At 42.7% G+C, this 26,841-nt stretch overlaps 1 protein-coding gene across 2 annotated transcripts in view; it reads left to right on the top strand.

Annotated features, from left to right (window-relative positions):
- Nucleotides 1–370: 370 nt before the first annotated feature.
- The window catches only part of CRIM1 (cysteine rich transmembrane BMP regulator 1), a 640,446-nt gene continuing 613,975 nt past the window's right edge, over nucleotides 371–26,841 (top strand). Inside the window, exon 1 of one of the 2 annotated variants that reach the window (XM_083176102.1) lies at nucleotides 371–1,410. In XM_083176102.1, the coding sequence (XP_083032228.1) occupies nucleotides 1,098–1,410 (313 nt within the window). In that variant the 5' untranslated portion in view covers nucleotides 371–1,097. The remainder of the gene's footprint in view (nucleotides 1,411–26,841) is intronic. The other variant, XM_083176101.1, reaches the window with a different exon arrangement.

The raw sequence follows: 26,841 nt of genomic DNA, 5'->3' as shown, positions 1-26,841 counted from the left end.
ACAAATCTAACAGGTTGCTATAGGCAACATCTAAAAACTCGCACTGTAGTAAATGTAACCTTACATGTCATTTATCTAGCACCTTTTAGAAGATTGAAAGCTGATAGGTTGCTATAGGCAACATCTAAAAACTAGCACTTTAGTAAATGTCTCGGAGGTGTGGATCCCCTAAGAATTGGACCATGAAAGAGTGCCTGACGCATATTACAAGTGCAGCGAGCCGAACATGGAAGTCTCCTGGAAGCACTGCCAGCAGTGATGCGCCGATCACCTACGTTCCATATGTGGAATGGCTGGGCGGCGCAGGACAATGGGGAACGTTCCAATTAGGATTTGGAACGCGGCTGGGGGCGTGGCGTGCTCGGTGACGCGGGGACGGGGGAGGAGGCAGCGGGAGCAGCCTGGGCTGCGCTTTCTCCAAGAGCGATAAACAAGAGAGGAGAGAAAAGTAGCCTGAGAGAGAGAGAGAAGAGGAAGGAGCATGACAGCCAGAGCCTGAGTGCGGGATTGGGAAGGAATACAGGCAGACACGGGACGGGGGAAGCGCGATCTGCCCTACTCCATCTGCCCTACTCTAGAATCTGCCCTGCTGCATCTGCTGCCGCCTTTCCATGCTCTTGCATGTCATCTCTGTCTGTTGAGTGTTGTTCCTAGTACTTGCAATGAGCTCTCACTGAGCAGGGGGAGAGCACCGGGGAAAGGAGGGATTCTCTGCACTGGGAGACCCGGGAGAAGGCAGAGAACTCTGATCGCGGATCTCAGGGACAGTGGATTACGTCTGTTCTGTGGCCCCTGACAAAAAGTTTCTGTGGAAGTAATAAACTCGGAGGAAAGTTCTTGGTGAATTCTCGTGGCTGTGTCATTGCGTCGCTGCGATCAGACATGTCCCGTGTAGCCAGCCCCCAGTGTAGCCGGGCTCTCTCCTCTAGGTGTATCTAATGTACCTGCTGTAAATACTCTGCACAGGTGATTGGTGTTTCTCCTGAGCTGTGCGTACCTTGGAATACAAGCGGAGCCGGGTCTGGAACGTTGGTGTAACAATATTGTGACAGTGTCGCATCTGTGTCGCTCTTGCGGCTGTGCGATCCCGAGGAAGGATGTACCTGGCGGATGGGAAGTCGCTGCGTCTCTGGCACCTGGTGGCTGTGCTTCTGACGCTGCTGCCTGCGTCTAGTCGGGCACTGGTTTGTTTACCTTGCGATGAGTCCAAATGCGAGGAGCCCAAGAACTGCCCGGGGAGTATAGTTCTGGGCATCTGCGGCTGCTGCTTCATGTGTGCCCGGCAGAAGAACGAGAGCTGCGGGGGAGTCTATGGGCTGCATGGAGCCTGCGACCGGGGGCTGCGCTGTGTCATCCGCCCCCCACTCAATGGCGACTCTATCACAGAGTATGAAGTGGGGGTTTGTGAAGGTAGGGTACCCATGTTATACAGTAATGTGCCTGCACTACACCCTTTCAATGCCATAGGAGGTGGGCAAGCTTTGTGAAGGTAGAGTTCTTATGTTACACAGTCATGTGCTTGCTCTACACCCTTTCCATGCCATGGGAGGTGGGCATGCTCTGTGAAGGTATGGTAATCATAGAATAATATGACCTCTCTACACCCTTTCCATGCCATGGGAGGTGGGCATGCTCTGTAAAGGTAGGGTACTCATGTAGTAATGTGCCTGTTCTACACCCTTTCCATGCCATGGAAGGTGGGCATGCTCTGAGAAGGTATGGTAATCCTCTAATAATGTGCCCTCTCTATACTCTTTCCATGCCATAGGAGGTTGGCATGCATTGTGAAGGTATAGTACTCTTATAGTAATGTGCCCTCTGCACTCTTTCCGTGCCATGGGAGGTGGGCATGCCTTGTTAATGTATGGTACTCCTGTATTACAAATATGTGCCCTCTCTACACTCACACTTCTGTTGGAGGTGGGCATACTTTATTAGGGTATGACACTCAAGCTATACAGTGGTGTGCCCTCTTACTTCTCTTTCCCTTCCATGGGAGGTGGGCATGCCTTGTTAAGGTAATGTTAATTATTTTGAAAGTAATGTGCCCACTGTACCGTGGGAGATGGGCAAAGCTAGAGTATGTATGTCTTACAGTAATATGCCCTCTGTAAATGGGAAGTGGTCATGCCATGTGAAGGTAGGAGACTAATGTTATTCAGAAATGTGCCCTGTATACACTCTTTCCATGCCATGGGACCTGAACATTGCTTGTGGAGGTAGGGTACTACTCATTGCACTCTTTCCATACCAGGGGTGTTGGGCATGTAGTAATAGTATACAGTCAGGTGCCCTCTCTACATTCTTACCTAGCCATGGGAGCTGGGCATGCATATACAGCTACTTACGTTATACGCCAAGGCACCCTCGTTGCACTCTTTCCTTGCCATTGGAGTTGGGCAAGGCATATACTACTACTAACGTTATACAGTAAGGTGCCCGCTTTACACTATTTCCATGCCATAGGAGTTGGGCAATGCATACTACTAGAATAATGGTTTCTCATATGCAGCTAAAAAAACAACTGCTGAACTTTTCACCGCAGGAAAATATAATGATGCATATGTATTTTATTAAACCCTAAGGCCAAGTATATGTGAGATATGATTTATCACTGTGATTAGTGTTTATTGTGTAGTAGATGAAGACATCAGAATTTGTGACATCATTAATTTCAGGTTTACTATCCAGCATTTTCAGTTTAAATAGCAGAACATGGTGGTTATTAAAGGTGTATATCTGATTGGTGAGGAGAAGAGGTTTTATTGCATAATAATTTATTATTATGTAGAATGCAAGCGCAGCCAGAGATGGCAATTGGAGTGGGATAGTGCAGCTAAGTACAGCACAATTACAATTAATCAGTGGAGGTTGTTACTATAATGCTGAAAGTGTACACACTCACAAGCCGTGTACAATTAATAATAGGGTTGTTTGCTGTGCTGGATTGCTGACAGTGTGCCAAATCAGGCACTCAGTAAAACCTGCTGCCAAATATCTAACAGTTTAGTGTTGTGGTGGCTAATTTAGAAGCAATACTACTAGGCTCCTGCATCCCAGTTGGCCCAAATAGGATGCATCTCTGTGCTTCTGATTACATTGTTCTTGTACCAAAGCAATTGACTTGTTAAGTGAAAAGCTTTCTAATTCAAAGCCAGGGACTTCCCCACTTCTTTGTATAAAGGTGAATGGGTAAACATGCAATAAGTGTGGCTGTCAACAAATGAACACCACTGATCATGTCTGTGGTATAGTACAGGCAAGGGTGATAATGTTAACATATGTTTATTTACATAACACAGGTTGACTTCCCGACTTGTTTTCTTGAGTTGTATAAGAGCTGGTATTGTCGAGATTGTGGAGAGTTTAGTGGGTAATTACGTCAGAATCATGTATGACTTATTGAACAGCAAGGTTACGTCAATCCACAAGAGCTGGGATTGAGACCATACTGTAGGTAGTGCAAGAGTCATCCGGAGAATGCCAAGTGCTTGTTCAGTTCAAAAGCGGTTTTGGACAGGAGGGTTTTCATGAGAATGGAACACGGTCTATTATTTGTGTGTGTGTGTATATAACCACACACACACACCTTTCCCCAATTCTGGACATGAAAATAGTTTGCCTTTTAATGAGAGTATGCAGTGGGAGATTAACAGCCAATCAGTGGCTGCTATCTTCCCAATATCTGCTCTATTAACGCAACAGGTTGCACTGTACCACAGAATCCCATGTGCATCCCACTGCTCGCCTTGACAGCAGCATCCCTTATATAATTGAATTTGCTTCAAGTGTAGCTATCCCTCATTGTACTCTGCTCCGGCCTCCAGTAGATAATCATAACTATCTCTGTACTGGATAAAGGGGTCCAGTACTTGAACAAAAACGCATGCATATAATCTGTGGGCAAGTGTGTTCTATTTTTCAGGGTCAGGACAAGTACTCAAGGACAGTATGTTGCTGTATTAAGATGCACCTTTAAATATACATATTTCATGGCAGGAAAAATAAAGAATAAAAAGTTTCTGTACAATAATGGTCCCTTTTTAACTTGGCTTTTAACACAGCTGGGTGGTAATAACAGAGAGCAGACCACTTGACCAATGAGAATAGAGAACTCTGCGTGTCCCCTATTGCATGAGGTATATAACTATAGGTCTATATGTCAGGCTTTTAGAAATGTGTCCTAACTCACACATCAACACATTGTATTTCTGTGTCCGTGAGACATGGAGTAAATAAGCCTTTCAGTCAGTTTTTCGACATTTGGCATGTTCTGAGTGATTTATATAGATGACATTTCTTCTGAAATACAAAATGGCTCTACAGAAGAAAATAATGAGGTAATAAGGTGTGTCTTAATAGATTTTATTTGGCTTCATGCTGTCATTTCATCTAGATGCTGCCTGATACAAAAGGTGCAAAATAGGGATTAAAAAACCCTAGGATGATATTACTTATAGATTAAGGTTCAAAGGGTATTTCATTTTATTGGAACATACTGGTCTCCCTGCACAGACTGCAAACATTAGCTCTTCCTGAATAAAGGAAGTAGGAATTGCTTGATGCTATCTATCTAAAGTGATTCCATTTCAAGGCCTCTGTGTCTTGTATGTTAGTAGGAAAAGGTCTCCTGAGGCTTCTCTAGTCACCAGCAGATGTTTAATACTGATTTTCACTGCCTTCATCCCAGCTCTCCTGTTAGACTTAAGTCCTTTTCACTGTGCTCTGGACATAACAAGATACGTTCTGAATATCATTTACTGCTCCAAAAACACTGTGCACAAGTACAGCAAGGCTGGCTTACACTGGCTAGGTCCGCTTCCATGTACTCTGCTATTTTGCAGAATGAATCTGTATATTACTGCATACTAACTTAGGGCCATGGTGGGGATCGAACCCATGGTCTGTGCTGCCCATGACTATATAGGTAACATTTGATTTAGCTTACTATTAAAAACCGAGATAATCTGCAATCAGGTGTATGCTTAACCTTTGCATGATCTATGAGACATAGGTATTTATGCTGTGACCTCTTGTCATTTGTACCCGTGTTTATGGGGGTAGTACCTCAAGTCGTCCTGCTACTACTCACTGTATTTCCTTCTTTCTGAAACTGTATTAGTAAAAGAGGCTCAGAAGCATCTGTGAATAGCCTACCTGATTCATCCCTAGATATTTTTAAAATGAACTGCCTGTGTAAGCTGTGCCATGTTTGCAATACATTCTGCTCCACCTGTAAGGCACTATCATCACTCCAAACTGCTGCAAAACACCACAACAGTTTCTTCACCTTTTAGTAACTTTAATACACGTTAATAGAGCAAAGTCATACTGAAATAATCACGGTCATTGCAAGGGGTCGATCCTATTAGCCGCGGGTGATTTGCGAGTGCGGATTATTATGGCATCAGATGCCTAAAAAAAGCGCTCGCTGCTCCATAGGGTTGTGGGCAAACTTGGGCCTGTGAAGGGTGCAAAATCGGGTTAAATTGGGAACCCTTTCCAGCATTTAAATGCCATTGGCACGGCACCTTGCACCCTTCGCAAATAATGGGATTGGCGGATCATATGCAGATCAATTTATTGTCAGATATATCTCTAGAAGGACTGTGTGTTCTGCATACGCGGATCAGCCATTACGGATATCACAACTGGGCAGGCATCTACATGCGCCCACCCAGTAACGCTGTCAATCAGCGCTGGCTTGTGCAGACAGTGGACAAGTGGACAGTGGATCACTCATACCGACAGCACGTTGCGCGGATATAGTTTTAGATATACAGATGGGGCAGCTCTCATTAAAGCTGCTCCTGGCGATCCTATCGCAAATCGCTGCTGTGCGCCATCTGCCAGAAGGGGGTACGAGTGCACAAGATGCTCGCATGCTCCGTTCTGACGGAGCCCGCCGCCACCCTCTGCTGGCTCCTTGCCCCTTCCCCGTCTCGCCTGTAGCCCCCCTGCAGCCCTCATTGGCCCTGCCTATCTCCCTGAAGCCGAGACGGGCAGGGAATCCTCTCCCCACCAAGCGCGTGAGGCGATCGCGTGTCCCCGTCAGATGGAGCACCTCCCCACCAGCCTGCAGTATGTTGGTGGATGACATCGTGCACGCAGAGGCACTCCATCTGTATCAGGAATTGGCTGTGTTGCACAGCTGACGCGATATGTCTATGAACGATGTCATCCACCGGCATATTGCTGTTTCATACTGGCCGATGCACCAACAATATACTATGCAAAAACAAGTGACAGTAGATACGTGGCGCAGTGCTGCCCTGAATCACAATCCCTGAAGGTACACCTTTACTTCGAAATACAAATTTGGAAAAGAATGGGATAAGATATATGTAAAATATTTTTGTATGGATTAAACTTTGTGGAGGATTTTTTATCCAATCCAATCTCTGGCTCTATTCCTGCTAAACCCCATCGATTTGATTATCAATAAGAAAAGAAACCGCTACGGGCTTTTGCCCCCCTCTATAAGGGGTGAGTAAGGTACGCCATTATTGGCTGGCGAATAGACCTGTTGCATAAGACATAATTTGTGATACCCAATTACATTGGCAAAAACCTTTTATGTTTTATATATCTTGAAATATCCGGGCCAACAGACACATCTGGTTTTCACAAGCATCTCACCTGTTACACCAGCATAAAGAAACCTTTATAGGTTTGAAAACCCCAAAACACACCGTGAGTAGGGGTACGCTTTCCCGAAATTCAGTATAAAGAAACCTCTTTATGTGTATTCTATCTGATTAAAATGTAAGTGAGGTACGCTGTCAAGATATACTATTTTTGCACAGCCCCCCACTTACTCAATTAAAGAGTCACTTTGCTATCTGAGACACCATTTCTCCTTCTTTTGAGCACGTGTGAAACTACTTCACAAATGAGAATATGCCCATTGATGCTCCCCGAGATTGTGCCTAAAGAAACCTTTATAAGAGGGATAACATCTAAAATCAACGTAATTTTGGTACGCCTTGCGGAACTCAACTTATCTCAGCATTTATAATACCACTCACTGGAGTGTTTATAATAAAACACATACACGGATTTTAATTATTGTTTATTCTTTTTGTTTTTTCATGAATTAATACGACCGGGTAACCAATATCCACTTGAGAGCAACCTCATCTCACGAAAAGAGGAGTCTGAACAGAATAACTTCAAGTATTTCTTTATTTGCGCCAATGTATCTATATCCCATTCTTTTCCAAACCAGCGATATACTGACTGTTCAATTGAACGGCTGTTATATATAGTCCACTATGTACCCAATATTACAGGAGCTTCACTAACTGAATCAAACCCCTTAAGGTCCATAAACACTAGGCAATATTGAGCTTAAAGTAGTTGACTTTTGGTGTTTTGAGCTACTTTGAGCTCAAAATCTGCCAGTGCCTATGGCTTGGCAATGAGCGGTGACATTGCCATCCGCCGCCATCTCCTATTCTGGAACGTGGTCCCCCCCTCAATGGGCCGGGCCCAGTGTGTACGCAGCTTTATTAGTATAGACTGCTAACTGTAATAACATTTCACTCCAGTTGATGCTGATTATATCATTTACATTTCTAATTTTTATTAGTGTTCACAAAATATAGTTCCAAAACCTGTTTCATAAAAGGTCCTTTAAATCCCATGTACACTTTTATATGAAGTTATTGTATAAGAAGTTTTTGTATTCCTACTCCTAGTCCACGTGTCCCCTCATTTGAACCGTGTGTACATACAGTAGGAATGTTTTATATATTTATCAGAGCTCCATTTGAAATATTGGAGCTCTCCCAAGTGTCACAGAAACACAGGGAAAGTGTCAAATATAGATAAAACTAATAAATAAAATTAACAGCGCACCTGTCCTACAGCTCAATTGAGAATCCACAAATGAGTCTAGTCTACACCTTATAAGTCAACAAGGAAATTCATTGCAAGCGGCTCTCTTTCAGCACCAGGGCAGTTATAGTGACAAGGGTGGTGCAGACCCTGCTGCATGCCACTCACCAGCGGGCAGGGGGTCCCTGCAGCCCTCCGTCCCTCTGCTGTTGCTGCCCTGTCCCCTCCTGCCTTGCTGGTAAGCCATCATGCCTGCCCCGCCGTGTCGCCACTCTGGGTGATTATCGCCATCAGGGGCAGCGAGAGCCGCTGAGGCGTTGAATAGGGTGCATGGTGAGGCAGGCGGCGAATCAAAATGCCAGCGAGCACAGGCAAAAGCGTTACAGCGTACGCTGCCCCTGTGCTTGCTGGAGCATTGAATACTACCCTAACATTTAACCACAACCAAAGAAAACCTAGAACATAAACCCAAGCCCAAACTGAAGTACATTACATGGTTTTGCAATGTGTGACAAATAACAGAAACAGGATATGCAGATTGTTACAGTAGATTCAGCACCAGAATCACAAGATGTGATTTAACATAGACAACTGAGCAGAAGTTTGCCATAAGCAGAAAAGAAGACGGAATAACAAACACATACACTAAGGTTTTTCTATATGTAATGCTGTAATCCCCCAGCCAGGGATGTCCAAATAAAATAGCTAGTCGGGAGGATCAATACAAGATCTGAAGTTCAGCACCATCGTAGCTGTACAGGGTTGGACACCTACAGTACTGAAGTAAATTGTTAACCTCTTCATCAAGGGGACAAAGACATTTCCCATACAAAGACATTTTTGGTAATGATGTGTTGGTAGCGCCATTAACAGATTTATTCAACCAGTCACTAGATACAGGTGCAGTTCCAGAGGACTGGAGAAAAGCAAATGTAGTTCCACTGCACAAAAGCGGAAGCAAAGAAGAAGCAAGTAACTACAGACCAGTGAGCCTTACATCAGTAGTAGGGAAAATAATGGAAACACTATTAAAAGAAAGAATAGTGGAATATCTTAAATTAAACAACTTACAGGATCCAAAACAGCATGGTTTTACTGCAGGGAGATCATGCCAAACAAGTCTCATTGACTTTTTTGACTCCGTGACCAAAATACTAGATGAAGGGGGGGCTGTAGATGTGGCATATCTAGACTTTAGTAAGGCATTTGACACTGTCCCACATCGCAGGCTGCTAAATAAACTTGAAAGTGTGGGATTGGATTATAAAACAATTAAATGGATAAGAACCTGGTTGCAGGATAGGAAACAGACAGTTGTCGTAAATGGAGTGCATTCTATGGAGGGACATGTTACCAGTGGAGTACCCCAGGGATCTGTACTTGGACCAGTGCTCTTTAATATCTTTGTCAGTGACATTGCAAATGGTATTGAAGGGAAAGTATGCCTTTTTGCAGATGATACAAAGATATGCAACAGAGTAGACACACCAGGAGGGGTAAATCAAATGACTGATGATCTAAGTAAACTTGAGAATTGGTCAAGAGAATGGCAACTACAGTTTAATGCTAAAAAATGCAAAATTATGCACTTGGGACTCAAAAACCCAAAGGCTCAATATAGTATCAAGGGTACTATAATGGAAACTACTGAGGAGGAAAGAGATCTAGGAGTCACTATTTCAAGTGACTTAAAGGCAGGGAGGCAATGTAACAAAGCAATGAGGAAGGCTAGTCAGATGCTTGGTTGCATAGGGAGAGGAATCAGTAGCAGAAAAAAAGACGTAATAATGCCACTTTATAGGTCATTGGTACGACCTCATCTGGAATACTGTGTCCAGTTCTGGAGGCCATATCTTCAGAAGGATATAAATACATTGGAGAGTGTACAAAGAAGGGCAACTAAAATGGTTCATGGCCTACATCACAAAACTTACCTGGATAGACTAAAAGATCTTAACATGTATAGTTTGGAGCAGAGAAGGGAAAGGGGGGACATGATAGAAATCTTCAAATATATCAAGGGTTTTAACATAGTACAGGTGGGAAATTTTCTTCAAAGGAAAACAAGTAATAAAACACGAGGACATGCACTGAAACTGGAGGGAGGTAGGTTCAGGGGAAATGTTAGAAAGAATTACTTCACAGAAAGGGTAGTGGATAAGTGGAATAGCCTCCCATCAGAGGTGGTAGAGGCTAAGACAGTAGAACAATTTAAACATGCTTGGGATAGGCATATGAATATCCTTACAAAGAAATAAGGATTAAAAAGGGTTGAGTTTACCTGAAGGGTAAAAAAGGGGCAGACTAGATGGGCCAAATGGTTCTTATCTGCCGTCAAATTCTATGTTTCTATGTTTCTATGATTGTCCCACACAGTAAAGTTTGAGTATCCCTCATCCAAAATGCTGGGGGCCAGAAGAATTTTGGATAACTGAATATTGCGTATTTCAAAATATTTTTATATTTCACTGAGGTATCTTGCATTTATGTTGTGTAAACACATCAGACACATGAAATACACACCAATATATTTCATTTGTGCATGAAACAAGGTTTGTGTACAATCTCAGACACTGAATTTGAATGCCACATATTTAGTGCCAGTTACATATAATTTCCCCAGTAGTGCCAGTTACAGATGTCCCAGTAGTGCCAGTTACATATAATTTCCCCAGTAGTGCCAGTTACAGATGTCCCAGTAGTGCCAGTTACAGGTGTCCCAGTAGTGCCTTTATAAAAAAAAAAAATAAGAAGAATTGACGTTCTCGAAACAATGGATAAGGGATATTTGGATAAGGGATACTCAACCTGTATTACTTCCAGTAGTTCCAAATCCGGGAGAAGTGGGGGACGGTCTGCCTTCCAAAATGTAAGCCTTCTATATTGAGGGCAATCAATGACTATTTACCTCTATTTATGAACTGTACACTATGACTGACATATGACTTTGGGAATGTTCTGAGATGTTGCAAGGCAACTGTATGGATGCTTCTACTGAATTCATGGAAATCCACATTGATGCCTAATATTGTTAAGTGTTAAAGGTACCTTGTAACACTTAAGGTGCCCATACACTGAGGCGATTTGGTCCGATTTCGGCTGATTGCGACCAATCAGCCTGTTAAATCGGACCAAATCGCCTCTCCCTGACATGCAGTCGGGTCTGATGCGCAGTTTCATGCACATTGGACCCGACCAGGTGGTCGGACCGGCTGACCGTCCGACCACCCTTCCTGGGACCTCGCTCCAGGCGGCAAGGCGGGCAGGAAGCAGGGACGCATGCGATCCATCACAACGGATCGCATGCGTCCCTGCCGCCGGGAAGGTCCCGGCGGCTTGCAGGGTATCGGGTGTCCGAACACTGCTGCGAGACGTCGCAGCAGTGTATGTGCACCTTTATATTGGAATAATAAAAGTTGCCTGTATAAGGTGATCTTATCTAGTTGTTGAATGCCTTCAAAATAAGTCACATGATACAGGCGACATCACTAATCCGCAAACTGTCTACATCAGTGGTTCTCAACCGCGGTCCTCAAGGACCCCCAACAGTGCAGGTTTTCCAGGTCACCTGGCATGTGCACAGGTGCACTCATTAGTCACTGACACATTTTAAAAGATCACAGGTGGAGCTAATTATTTCACCTTTGATTGTGTGTGTGTGGAGACCTACAAAATGTGCACTGCTGGGGGTCCTTGAAGACTGAGGTTGAGAACCACTGGTCTACATCACCAATTAAATATAGTGATCTATAATATGACATTTTCATGAGTATGTTAGAGATACAAAATTTGAATTTGTCTCCAATTTTGTTAATGCCACTTGTATCGGCACATATAGCTTCCTAACGAGAGATGATTCTCAATGTATAGTATTTTCTCTGGTACAATACTTTAAAATTAATATATAATATTGTTTTACAATCACAGTATCTAACACAGCCCTCAAGAACTTAACATCTATAAAGCCCCCATTTCCCATGATTCAATAGAATATGCAGATTCTTTATATATCATACTGAATAATAGTGGTATTAATCCATTTGCAAATCACAGAGCAATCTTGTAAAGAACACTGCTCTTTTTACTGTGCAGTGGTTAATTAAACAGTACAGTAGCTAATGCGTAAGTACATAAAGCTAGGAGCTATAGAGTTTTATAGTCACCTATCAGAGGGTGTTTTTAACCTGCGGTGAAAATTATCAGCTGTAGTTGTGCCATTTGTATTTGGTCTAATGCAGCCGGATCTGAAAGCCTCAATCCTCACAACCAGAATGATTACTTGTGCTGTTGATTTATAGCCCTTATTTTCTGAGTCATGCTTTTAAAACTGGAAAACATTATCTTGAAAGTGCATAATGAAGGTGTAATGCTAAGTCTTTATGCACATTATCAATGCACATTGAAATTATTCAGGTTGCACCTATCAATAACTAACCGGGAAAATGATTTTTCAATGGAGGATGTACACCGCACCAATTTGTTATCACAGTGAGTTGAGGGCAAAGCTTACATTAGTGGGGCACATGACTCTTTTGCAGAATATAAGGGGTGACATGCACCTGTATAGTTTTAGAATCTGGAGACAGTTAAACCAGATATTTGTTCGTTTTGGCTTTTGATAGATTTTTGTTCTTTGTCATTTTCAGCTGAAATGGATTGTGGCCAGAGCTGATGTTGTTTTGGCCTAAATGCCTATAAATATCGCACACGTGTGAGCATGAAATAATTTGCCGGCCAATAAGTGAATAGAATCCTGAGAAGTTAATTGGGTTCAAATATGCTGTAAATGGGCAATATGCTGATCTCATATGGAATCATTGGAAAACTGGAGTAGGTGCTCCCCATGTGTTCTGTCTGAGTCATTTTTTTGGGGGGTATTCTATTCCGGACAAGTCTTCTGCAAGGCGAAAAAAAACGGCAAAGATTTGCCTATCGTTATTCAATCACAGGCATTTTCAATCGTTTTGGAGTACGTTTTCGGCCATGTTATTTCACTTTTTATTTTGGAAAATCGGTATGGGCGAAAACTGACTCAAACACAGTATTCGCAGCCATTTTGCCGATTTACTCTGTTTTCGCCGAAGTTGGATTGTTTGTCCAGGCAAAAAATCATCACAAGGTTTGAAGCGGACGATTTGAATTCACCCTAAATACAGGTAAAAACTGCAGATTTTTTGCCTTGCGAAAAATTAGTCCGGGATTGAATACCCCCCTTTATGAACACAAATTGAACCTTTCTTGTGTTTATAAATATTCTGTAGGCAATGCTAGAGTTCCAACACAAGGTATATTTTGAGCGCATGTTCGCATCTGATGGACTGCAGGTCATTGACCCAACAATGTGATGTAATGATACATGGCACTGCTGTACACACTGTATACTAGTGCCAAGGTATCATTATATATTCCATGTAACCACACCAAGTCGACTGCGGAACTGTCTCATTGAACCAGCAATACATCCATTGGGACTATGACACCCAGTTTTTAAAACAATAGCTTGGGTGGACTACAGACTATACGATGGCCATTGCAATCCATCATGGATCGAATCATCCTATGATATATATAATTTAGTGTGTTCAAGATCGTAAGCCTCTAAGGTTTATTTACTAAACTTTACACTAAACCACAGCAACCAATCAAAAATTAAATTGTTTAGGCCAGATGCACTAAGCATCAAAAGTGATAAAATGGAGAGTGATGAACAACCAGCCAATCAGCTCCTATCTGACATTTTTCAAACACAGTCTGTGACATGGTAGGTAGGAGCTGATTGGTTGGTTGTTTGTCACTCTCCATTTTATCACTTTTGAAGCTTAGTGCATCTGGCAGTTTTTGTGGTCTAAAGCAGTGGTTCTCAACCTCTGTCCTCAAGTACCCCCAACAGTTCACATTTCCTAGATCTCCAAACAGAATTGCGAGTAAATAATTAGGCTTTAATGTGGGTCTTTTAAAATGTGTCAGTGAGTAATGAGTACATCTGTGCACCTCCTAAGTGACCTAGCAAACCTGAACTGTTGGGGGTACGTGAGGACTAAAGGTACCCACACATGCACCGATCCCGGCGGTGAGATACTATGCGATGGGGTGCGCGCTCCCGCGGCACCTCATCGCACAGTACAAAAAGTATGTGCTGCACATACTTTTTGTACTAGCTTTTTATCGCATCGCATGCACATCGCATGCACAAGGCATATGATGCGATGCTATGTGTGCTAGTTAAGCACAGAACGCACGCCTGGATCGATGCGTCTGTGGGCACCTTTAGCTTGAGAACCACTGGTCTAAAGCATAGTTAACTAATGCAAGTTTTTTCATTGGTTGCTATGGGTTAGGCACACTTGCCTACCAGAAGGAAGAAAGTGCTCTGTTCCTGGACTTCCCTGGTGATGTATGTTTGCCATCACCTGTGGCAAAACACATTTAGCAATTAACTAGCTCCCCACAGGTGATAATCATACATTACCAGAGAAGTCCAGGAACAGAGCATTATCTTCCTCATGGAGAGGGTCAGGTAGGCAAGTTTTTGGGGTTAGAGCAAATCTGGCCCTTAAATGTAATATTGGTCAATTATTTATACTGTGTTCCTTGTCTCTTATTATGTCATTGTACCACAAATAAAATAATGTATCACAAATATAACATTTTACTTAATTACAACAGACTTCTTATATGCCAATATCTTGAATTGCCATTTAAAAGGAATATTTGTTTATGATGTTGCAAAACATCTCCCTTTCACCACAATAAATACTGAGGATTGTAAATGCTTGGAATGTGTGTTCTTGATTGGAAAGACAGGTGGCAGCACAGAGCACTTGATCATTTCAGTATTGATGTTGCTGACAAATATTTCAAAGCATAAAATGGAAAACAATTATCTCTGTAGTTCTGAAATAAAAACTACTCTGATATAAATAGCACTCTTATCACCTGGGAGATAAGTTTCATGTAATAGATATTACACCATTATTTAAAAATGATGTCTTTATTAGTACTAATTAAAACAAGCATTAAGCTGTCTTTTAAATCCCCAGTGTATTTAAGGCATAACAAGGAAATATCTAACATAGGGGTAGATGTATGAAGCAGTGATAAGGAAGGAGAAGTGAGCCAGAGGAGAAGTGGCCCATGGCAACCAATCAGCACTGAAGTAACATCTGTAATTTGCATAATACTTGTATAACATTTTACAGAGCAGCCACTTCTCCTTTGGCTCACTTCTCCTTCCTTATCACTGCTTTATACTGTACATCTATCCCACAATTTCAAGTTATCTGGTTTGTATTACAGCTCACCATCTAGTGAAGTCCTCCTTCCTGGCGCACTTGTTTCATACATTCCTTTAAAATGCGAAAGGCCCCATTTTGAACATTAAGGCGTGTGTGTGTATGTATGTATGTATGTATGTATGTATGTATATATATTTTGTTATTATGACGATATTTCCTAAGAGAAATGAAATTTTGATAAGACAGCAGATTGAGTCTTTTGCCTTATTTGTACCGCTCTGAGTGCCTCGCTACTATGGACTTGTATGTATTCTGACCGTTTTGGTCTGACGTGGGGCACCGGAGGCAGCTAATTATACTTGTGTGTGTGTGTGTGTGTGTGTGTGTGTATATGTGTGTGTGTGTGTGTGTGTGTATGTATGTATGTATATATGTGTATATATATATATATATATATATATATATATATATACCAGTGGTTCTTTATTCTCAGCAAGTAGACAACATTTCAGAGCAACCGATTGGCATTACTTAAGTTATAGCATGGCAGTTTTCAGGTTACAGCCATGGCAGTTCTCACAATAAGGATACTTTCAGAGAATCCCTAAAGTAATCCAGGACCCCCATAAGCCTATTGCCCAGGCATTAAATGCCATTGGGAACCATGACCTTCTGCCCACGAACACACATTTAACAGGAAGCAACAGGTGCTGCTAATCAGTTATTTACAATAAACCCTAGGAAATCCCGGACTGGATCTCTCTAGTCCTGTCGCTTCTGTTCATGTGTGATGTGAAATATGCGATATGGTTTGATTTTTATTTTATTTTTTCATTTATTTTTTTTTCTTCTTTTTTAGCTTTCTAAATAATTGCACCCTATTATATCTTGCCCTCAGGGTTGTACATGATAGATATCACTGTGGGCCCGATTCAGACCTGAATTCACAGCCGAGTGTCTGCTCTGTTTGTACTGCATGGCAATAGTTGTGTTCATGCATAGAAATATGAATTGTCAGTCAGCTGGCATTACATGGATCTGCTTTAAGAGAAGTGACAGGGCAACATTTTTGGCATTCGTCTTCAGTGTGCATATTGCAGAGCTTGTCCTATGGTGCCTGGTCTGGAAGTGACAGAAATCTAGGGGGAAAGCTCCTGCATCATATCAGTTGTACTGCCTGCACTAAGGAACGTGGTTATTTGTAGTTAAATATTCTCATATGTAACACTTTATTATGTATAATAACTGTATTGAATGTTAAGTCAGTCCTAAGTATAAACATTTGTGACTAACCCCATTTGCTGCAACCTCCTTCTCATTACTATAGTGCTCTGTGGCTTTCACCTACCAGTACTTTCACCTACCAGTACAATCTGCCATTTGTACATCTGACTAGTATGCTTTTGCACCATGGGCCTTATTCTAGTTCACTCTTTCTGATAAAACCCTTCTTAGATGGACAAAACCATGTGCACTGCAGGGGGGCAGATGTAAAATGTACAGAGAGAATTAGATTTGGGTGAGTTATTTTGTTTCTGTGCAGGGTAAATACTGGCTGCTTTATTTTTACACAGCAGTATAGATCTCACTTTGAAGTAAAACCCCACCCAAATCTAATTATCTCTGCACAAGTAACATCTTCCCCCTTGCAGTGCACATGGTTTTGTCCATCCAAGAAGGAATTTGACAGAAAGAGTGAACCAAAATAACCCCCCATGAGAGAACCCCACACATGATAATGCTGTGTGTTTGTATAATAAAGTAAATAAATAAGGTACTTGTTTCCTAGCTCGGCGCCCACGATTTTCATCTTATGCCATAGTTTTGGTCGCATCGATCGCATCGCATGCGACCTGATCACATGAGATGCGATCAAAACGATTTTTTTATTGTACAGGCACCCTGATGGGTGACTACTATGTTAAATGCACCCCCATTGTAACACCACCCCCACTATGAACGCCATCCCGAAGCGTGGCGAGCAGTGGCGGTACGCGTCCTCCGACCTTTTCATACCCCCACTATCCACGTCGGCGTGGAGTTGATTTTATATAGTGTGCTGAGCGCAGCGGATTACTTCACATGTATTCCGCGTCACCTCGTGGGGCTCGCTGCGCTCACCACGCTTCGGGCTCGGTGGCTTGCTGCGCTCGCCACACTGTATAAAATCAACTCCACGCCGACGTTGATAGTGGGGGTATGAAAAGGTTGGAGGATGGGTACCGCCGCCCCTCGCGGGCTCACTGCGCTCGCCAAGCTTCCGGTTGGCGTTGATAGTGTGGGTGGCGTTAACAATGGGGGTGCATTTAACATAGTAATCACCCATCAGGGTGCTTGTACAATTACAAATCGCATGCCATTGTAATGGCATGCGATGTGACGCAATATTAAAATTGTACAGTGTGGCTCTTAGTACCCGAAAATCGGGCCCCATCGCATACCTTAATTAGTGGTACAGTATGTGATGGCATACGATGTGCGCCGTGCTAGGAAACAAGTACCATAAATAATACAATCTCCATGCATGAAGTACCTTGGATGGAAACTGAACCCATAGTATTGCTGCAGCAGGGCTACCTGTTGCACAATAGTGGCAGTGCATGAAGCCAAATTGAGCAACACTTGAATTGCTCCTTCGGACGCCATGTAGTGGCAGTCGGTAGGCAGAACACTTCAATTCCGCTTATACAGGTGCTTTATATTATATATGCCCCAAATCTGTCCGCAATGAAGAATGGCCGTGCTGGTCAATTCGGTGCAGTCACTCAGAAGGCCCTGCACAAAATGTTCTTGTAGTGGGCGATGTGCAGGGCCTTTTGAACGGGCGATGCAATACTCCCCCACCCATTTTTTTTCTATTTTAGACAAAGAAGATGACGCTCCCCCAGGCTTTATTCCAACCCATTATTTAAATTTGAATACTTTTTTTATTCCCCTGAAGTCGCCTAATTTTAAATCTCTCATGCTAAGTCTCCCATCATGAATCTCTGGCACAAATCTCTGTGTGTGTGAACCCATTATCTGAGAGATTCTGTTTAAGGGCAATCTCTCATGCTGAAACTCCCATTATGAATCTCTGGCACAAATCTTAAAAATAAAGCATCCAGTATTTACTCTGAACAGAAACAATGGGCCAAATGTAATAGGGTGAGAGCAATCAGTTACATGGCAAAATGAACCTGGTTTCACTTACTGAAATTCTCACCCTATTACATTTGGCCCAATATTACTCACCCAAATAACATTTGATCTCTGGACTTAGGGAAATCTGTTGATGTAATACTGCTTGATTTCCCTAAAGCTTTTGATACGGTGTCTTATAAAAGGTTATTAATGAAACCAGGTAATTTAGGGTTAAGAGATAAAATTTGTAATTGGATTAAAAACTGGCCGCACAATCTTGGACAGAGAGTGGTGGTAAACAGCATTAATTCCAGCTGGGGGTAAGGTCTAAAGTGGAGTCCCGCAAGGTTTAATATTGGGACCCACCTTGTTTAATATATTCAATAATGATATTGGAAGTGAAACAGTGAGTAAAATTGCAATATTTGCAGACGTCACAAAATTGAATAAGGAAATTAACTCGGGAGAATCACTACAAAGTGACTTAAATACACTGGATAGGTGGGCGGAAAGGTGGAAACTGAAGTTTAACATTGATAAATGTAAAGTAATTCATTATGGGGAAAAAATTAACAAGCTACTTATAGGCTAAATGGAGTTGTTATAGGGAATTCTGTTGTAGAGAAGGACTTTGGGTTCATCATAGATAAAAAATAGGTTAATAGTGCACACTGATCAAGTGAAGCAGCAAAAGCCTCTTTACATCTTTACAAGACATTGGTGAGACCACACTTGGAATATTGTGTTGAGTTCTCGGCACCGCACCTTAAAAAGGGCATAAATTAATTGGAATAGGTACAGAGAAGGGCGACTAAGCTACTAAAAGGTCTTGAATCACTAGAATACAAAGATAGGTTAAAATATGACAGTTGGTGATACACGGTGTACCGGGTTGCCTGGTAAACATGTCCTGTGTGGGGGTCCTGAGGACCACTGGCTGCTTAGGGGGTCATTCTGATTCACTCGGTCCCTGGCTTGTTCGCACCAGGGACCGATGTTTTCGAACTGTTTATGCCATATTCCCATATTTGCATGTGCTGGGCTGCTGTTCTGTGCAGGCTCCTTCAGCCACAAAAATAGAGGTTACGCCCAGGAAAACACTGGGCGTCCCCATGCGAACACAGGCGGGCATTTACCTCTCGGGAACAGGATTTCGCAATACATCAGAATCACCCCCTTAGTGTGTACAGAAGCAACCATTGGATACAGTTATTGATCATGATACAGATATTGTGTCATCGTTCTGTGTGTATGCTAGATATGATGCACTCTGGAATCGCATGATTATATGTAAAATTGGAAACTCTGTTAAACATTTGTTACATTAAAGTGTTATTTACATAGTCATGCAAAGTAATGTTACACAAATATTTATATAATGTTCTTTATACCTATGGCACCCATAGCAGCTTTCTTAAATGAAATCTGCTATGATTTGGATCAGATGCTAGCCTTCACATGAGTTAATTTGTGGAATAATCCATTTGAACTGTATCCCCAACAACAGTGACCTCTAAATTTCCAATGTGTGGTGGTTGTTAAGCTGAAATGTGCTACATGAGCCCATGTGATTGATATTTTCTCCTATACAAGCTTGAGACATTATTACTAGTTGATAGCAGTTTGCACCTTTATCTTTCATGTGTTATTTAAGTAACCTCGTAAATGTCTTGTTAGCTGATAACAAGTGACATCTTTAGCTTTTGTGCATTTATTATTTTCCAGGACTAATGTGGCTGACATGTGATTAAACCTCTGTGTATGTTGCTATTTCATGCTTTGTGTTTGATGGTAGATTTGATGTTGCCTAGCAACTTATAAACTTACAGAGTACTGTAGAAAAAATGGGATAAGAAAAACGTAATCACTCAATCCATAATTTATATGTAGTGTGTTGATGCACATATTGGTACTGTGATTGTGTGTGTGTATAAATAAATAAATAAAATAAATGTCTAATGTCCGTGAGTCTCTGAAACACTGCCATCTGCTGGCAGAGAGTAAAACTACATCTTTTTCTCTTTCACACATACAGAAACATGGAGGCAACCACAAGGTAGCAGACTAGCTTTCGAAGCTATTGCTTCAAGCGGGCTTAGCTAATATATATATATATACAATGATCCTATAATAAGGGTTATCTTAGAAAACCAAGCTGTACTTAGTAACCTTAGAATGTAGTGCATACTTATGCTGTCATCTCTCCATACAACCAGATAAGAAATACAAGATAACCATTTCCAAGGATGCAGGAATCATAGTAACATTGTTATCACTCCGTGCCTGTTTCACTGAGCTCTAGCAACCTGTCTACATTTGGCTATATTCGCATTAGAAAATCAAGTGATAACTGCACTACCATGGGGTTGAAGCATCAAGCCGTGAAATCTGGAGAAGTTGCCCATTATCAACCATCAGCTTTGAGAGGGCTGATATCAAGTGCCTTCCATAAAATAATACGTAGACGCTGATTGGTTGCTATGGGCAGCTTCTCCACTGCTTCACTTTATTCACTGCTTGATACATATTACCCGTTACTTGAATGGTCCCAGCTAGGGATGCCAATTCTGGGGCAATTTTTCAATCCTAGGATTCGGGATCAACAAATACTGAATCCCAGGAATACCAGGATCCCTGGATTGGCCTCCCTAATTAAAAAAAAAAACACCTGCTAACACCAGCCGCCCTGCACATTTACTTACATGGCAGTGTGGCTTGGATGACGGTGGTGCTGGAATGCCCAGTGCAGCTGGGAGTGGGCGGATGGCAGCAGAGTGGGCAGGATGCAGATGTGCGGTACGCTGGAGTTGGGAAAGCCGGCAACTGCCGGCATTAGACTGCACGTGCGCAGTCTAATCCCGAAATACTAGGATTGGCCACCTTAGTCCCAGCATAACAGCACATTGATACCTGCATAGGTAGTTTTTTAGCTCAGTCTGGACTCTGGACAAATAGCTATAAAACTACATCAGTACAGTACAATGAAAGTCTTATTATGAATTCAATTTCGAAGAGGTCTCCAGGTTTTTAGGGCATCTAATCTAATCTAACAAACCTCCAGGTACTTTACATGTATGAAACTCCACTGGAGGCCATATGTACTAAGCTTGAAAAGTGTTAAAGCGGAGAGTGATAACGTAAGCCAATCAATTCCTAACTGCCATGTTACAGGTTGGGTTTGAAAAATGATAGTTAGAAGCTAATTGGAGTAGTATATATCTCGCCCTTAATGTGGGAAAAAGTGATCCTGCTTCACCTGCAATCGCTACGCAGCAGGATCTGACTTTTTACTGCAATTATTTTGTCAGCTGGGTACACCTTAGATGAAAGGGAGGCATGGCTCCATTGTCCTGCATGTACACATGATGGCGTACATGACTAACAACCCAGGGGTGCATTCATTGTAAATTACGGTATATAGTGCACACACATTAGGCGATATGCACAATATCATTAACGATGGTCCTTATTGTACGTTTTTTTTTATTGTCTGATGTATACTCACTTTAATAATCGAACTGCAGCAGAGAGAGGCTATTATGTCACCCCCCCCACAGCTGAGTCTGGCGGTGCAGTGACTGTGGCCTCTCCGTCTCCAGGCTGGCAGTTGCAGCAGTGATATTTTTTAGTATTTTTTTTGTTGTAAAACTTTATTCACAAGAGGCCAAGTGACAGCGCTCAATTCCTGCTTCTACAGTGTGGAGAAGCAGATAACAGCTGGTACAGGAGGCAGATACAGCGGACGGTAAGAGGCCTCTCCTCTTCGCAACACCTGGAACCTGGGATTGATTGCTGGCATATTGGTACTTGTTTCCTAGAATGGCGCCCACGATTTCCATCGTATGGGCTCCTAAAAATCTCATCGCATTGCATCCCCCTGGAATATTGCGACATGCGATACATGCGATGCAATTCGATTTTTCTATTGTACAAGCACCCATGCCATGAGATGTGATAGGTGCTTACAATGAGATGTAACCCCCAGTATCCACGCCATCCCGAAGCACGGCGAGCGCAGCGGTACGTGTCCTCCGAACTTTTCATACCCCCACTATCCACGTCGGCGTGGAGTTGATTTTAGATAGTGTGGCGAGCGGACGCGGAATACGAGCAGTTTTACATATGCACCAGTGTCACCTCCCATTTTTACTCATAGCTCCTCCTACTCACTTTAAACTTGCCTCTGCCACTGCTCACTGGACAGTCTTAAGGTCCATTGAGTTTTGCAGCTCAAGGATAATGGGCCAATGCAGATCCCAGATTTTTGTTTCTGTTCTATGCTGTTTTTATACTACAGATAACACTACAATACACCTTCCCAGTGCTGTGTTTTTTCTTAGCCGTGTCTGATTATCTGCATTTTCATTTTTGGCTCTCAATACCAGGATTTTTACTGATCGCACCGCACACAGTCTTTTTTTCCCTCATTTTTCCCTCTGTACGTTTATGGCTGTCTCAGGCTATGTTATTATGGTAAGACTCGTGGTGCATAACTGAACAATACATCACAGGCTCCTGTAATATGGGCTGACATTGGTGATAGTTACTAAGATGAGGGGGTCATAGGAGCTTATTTTTGTCTATTGTACAAATTATAAGAGAAAAAATGAAGGTTAGTTTAATACTATGGTTTAAGTATGAACTAGAACGATGTTGGGTTTTTCTTCATCTTTTCAGACTGACAGCATCATAAAAGGAGCGATTATGATTTCGTGCTCTACCCAACACTGTGAAAGCAATTCTTTGGTTGCAGATGCATTTGAACAAAAGTGTGAACTGAAGTCCATCCATTAGTTGATAAAAAAAGACAATGATCATAGAATAGGGACTAGAACCTGACATTTTCTCCTCATTCATCATGTGAGTCCTTGTTTGCTTTAGCCTCCATAGGCTTTCTTCTGGGTATAAGCACCACTGATTAATGACAGACTAACCAATTTGAGACAGAGGCGTGGGTCTACAGGAAATGCTGTTTTAATGATATATACAGACACATTCAAAACTACATTTGTTGTCAAGTCGGAAAGATCACTCAATCGTTTATTCTCCAGGTCTCACTAGTAATACACACACACACACACACACACACACACACACACACACACACACACACTATATGGCTTACTGTCTATGATGAAGCTTAGCAATTGTGAAATCAGGTGACCTAGGGATCTATCTATGTACTAAGCCTTATAGGGCATACACGGTTCAATTTTGCCTATTTTTCTATTCGATTTTGCTTATATAATCAAAATTGAACGCATTCAATTTTGATTCGATCCCGATGCGCAGCCCCGAAGCATTAAAATCGAATTTAGAATGATAGACTGTGCAGGCAAGGCTATACAGTACAGATCTGTACTATATAGTCTAAATCAAATGTGGACGGTGCGCCATGCGTTTGGATCCCGATTCGGGATTGAATAGAAAGTTCATCGCACCAAGTGTACGCCCCTTTAGAGAAAGATCAAGTGGATGGGGATAACTTACTGTACCAACCGAGCAACCAGCTCGGATTCAGTACTAATCCCGGTGGTCGGGATCCCGGCGTTCAGAATCCCGACGCCGGAATCCCGACAGCCAAAATCCCGACAAGGGGGGGACGTGGATCGCCCCCCCTTGCCGGCTCGCTGCGCTCGCCACGCAGCGGGCCCGGTGCCTCGCTACGCTCGGCACACTAATTTATTCTCCCTCCAGGGGTGTCGTGGACACCCACGGAGGGAGAATGTGTCTGGATTTCGGCGGTCGGGATTCTGAATGCCGGGATCCCGACCGCCGGGATTTTAACTGCATCCCACCAGCTCATAGCTGTCTGATTGGCTGGCACGTTATCTCCCTCCAAGGCTTAGTACATAGACCTCCAGTTCCTCATTTAGAGGTTGCCCGAGTGGTTGATGTATCAAAGCTGGAGAGGGGAGTATTGTTTATGTTCCAAAGGTGGATACACTACGATTTTTGTTAATATTAATTTATTTACAGTTTCTTATATAGCGCAGAATATTCCTTTGCTCTTCACAATATGCATGACAACGATATTGTTAACAATATCTTGCATATCATTCAGTGTGTACCCTCTAAATTTGTTAACGATGCCCGCTCCAGTGCATCGTTAATGCTAACCCCTATCGTCTAAATATGCTGTCAAATGTGACGATATTATCAGTGATTGCATGTTTTGCGAGGGTCGCTGTAGTATCACTGTATTATGTTGTTTTACCCACAGATCATTCGTTTTGCGGCACCGCCAATATCGTTAAAGATATTGGTGGTACCACATATCGTATAGGTGGTACGGGGCATAAGAGTTGGTGAGAGATAAAGTGGAGAAAGACCAGCTACCAACCAATCAGCTCATGGCTGTCATTTTTGAAACAGCATGTAACATGGCAGTTAGGAGCGGATTTGCTGTTAAAATATCTCCCTCCAATGCTATGTACATAGACCCCAAATAAACATATTGGGTCAGATGCACCAAGCTTCAAAAATTGATAAAGTGGAGAGTGCTAAACAACCAGCCAATCAGCTCATAACTGTCATTTTAAACGCTGGTTTTGAAAAATGTCAGTTCTTTTTATCACTCTCCACTTTATCACTTTTTGACGCTTGGTGCATTTGGCCCAGAGAGGTTTTTCTATGGCAAAATTTATCATGGATGGAGATGGAGTGGAAAAAGACAAGCTACCAACAATCATCGCTCCCTGTGCAAGCCTGTGACTGGATCGATGATTGCATGCCATCTGCAAATCCATTCCCAACTCACTCACCATTGAATGGCTTTCCCAGTCAGTGTAAGTGTGAGTAACTCTGAACCTTCCACAACTCTGCGACAGAGACATTCTAATCGAGGCCGGAGCTGACGTCACACACCCTCCCCGGGAACGCTGCGTTTTTTCTGACATTCCCAGAAAACAGCAGTTGTCCACCCTTAATAACGGTTTCCTGTCAGTCAAATTGCGAGAGGATAGCGATTAGATTCATTGCTGTTTTGTGTCACTGTTTGTCCTGTACACATGCGCAGTCCTAACTGAATAACTCCCATAGGGCCAGATTCTCTAAGCTTCAAAAGTGATAAAATGGAGAGTGATAAACAGCCAGCCAATCTGCCATGTCACAGACTGTGTTTTAAAAAATGTCAGACAGGAGCTGATTGGCTGGCTGTCTATTTTATCACTTTTGAAGCTTAGAGAATCTGGCCCATAGTCAGAGACTTTTTTTAAGATGTGAATGAATGCTTTATTGCATATTTACCCAGCGTTTAAAGTAGGGAGGCAAATCCCGGGATCGGGATCGGCGGGATCCCGGGATTTAGGCCTAAAATCGGCGGGATTTGAATCCCGGGATTGAAGCTTTCAATCCCGGGATTTCGGGATTAGTATCCCAGTGCTAAATGTACTTTTTTTTCCAAAGCCGGGCAGCGCTGAGCACTTTAGAATGGCTCAGATGCTGCCCGGCTGTCTGCTGCGTACCCGTGGCTGATTGGTCCGCTCCGCTGTCAGTGTCATGACGGCGCCCAGGCTGCGCAGCGTGACCCCTGACATCACGCCATGCTGCGAAGCCCGTCCGCCGCCATGCCTGTCAGTGCACTTCAGCACAAGCACAGTCGCTCAGCCGCCCGCCCGGCCGCTGCATGGATGGACGGACGGACATCACTCCTGCTGCTGCCTGTCACCATACCTCTGTAAGTGACAGTGCAGGGCAGGGGGATGGGGAAGAGTGGCGGGCGGGCAGGCGGGGCGAATAAGAGGGCATTTATATTGATATTTGGGGGGGGTGGGTCATTTTTTTATTTATTAGGGAGGCCAATCCCGGGATACCCGGGATCCCGGGATTGAGCATTTTTCAATCCCGAATCCCGGGATTGAAAAAATGTCCCGGGGTTGGCCTCCCTAGTTCAAAGTGAGTTATAGCCATATAATCAGATGTACAATTTATTAATACATACTTATCATCCGTAATTTTCCAATTGGCTGGAAACATTTTTGATAAGAGTTACTTCTTTTCCTAAACAATTAATTAGGTACGGAAAGTATTTATAGGTGAATTGTGTATATCATCATTGTATTTTATCTCTCCACGTATTGTCTCTGGTACAACCTTTATGATCTTATTCTTTACACTAAAGGTCCATACACACTGGGCGACTGTGCCCAGCAGGTATGGACAGCGATGATCGCTATCATCGCTGGGGGTTAAAGCCGCTCAGTGCATACACACTTAGCTGCTTACCCCCTGCTGGCACCATCAGCATGGGGGGGGGACCCCTCAAAGCCGCTCATCTGCTGGTAATACCAGCAGATGAGCGGCTTTTCCTGTGATGATGCAGGAGCGCGCAGCAGCGCTCATCGCCGGGTCACACACACCTAGTGGCTTTGAGCTGAAAGACGCTCAAACTTGCAGTTTTTAGGGGCCTTCAGTTCATAGTCGCTCAGTGTGTATGGGCCTTTAATGTTATTCTGTAATGTTTTTGTTTTTTTTAGAAATATTTTGAAAGGTTATAATGTTTATAAAAAAAAAAAAATCAAGGACATTTTAAACGTTATTATAAAAAAAGCTAAATTCCAATATGATAATAGCAAGTGATATCCTAATGAGTGTTCATATGAGAATTTATTTTTCTATGGTTTATTCAAGCTGCTAATTATTT

Source organism: Crinia signifera, chromosome 3, assembly GCF_055691185.1.
Source record: "Crinia signifera chromosome 3, ASM5569118v1, whole genome shotgun sequence".
NCBI classification, from domain to species: Eukaryota; Metazoa; Chordata; class Amphibia; order Anura; family Myobatrachidae; genus Crinia; species Crinia signifera.
Note: the sequence above shows the minus strand (reverse complement) of the source record. Positions and strands in the feature narration are given on the sequence as shown.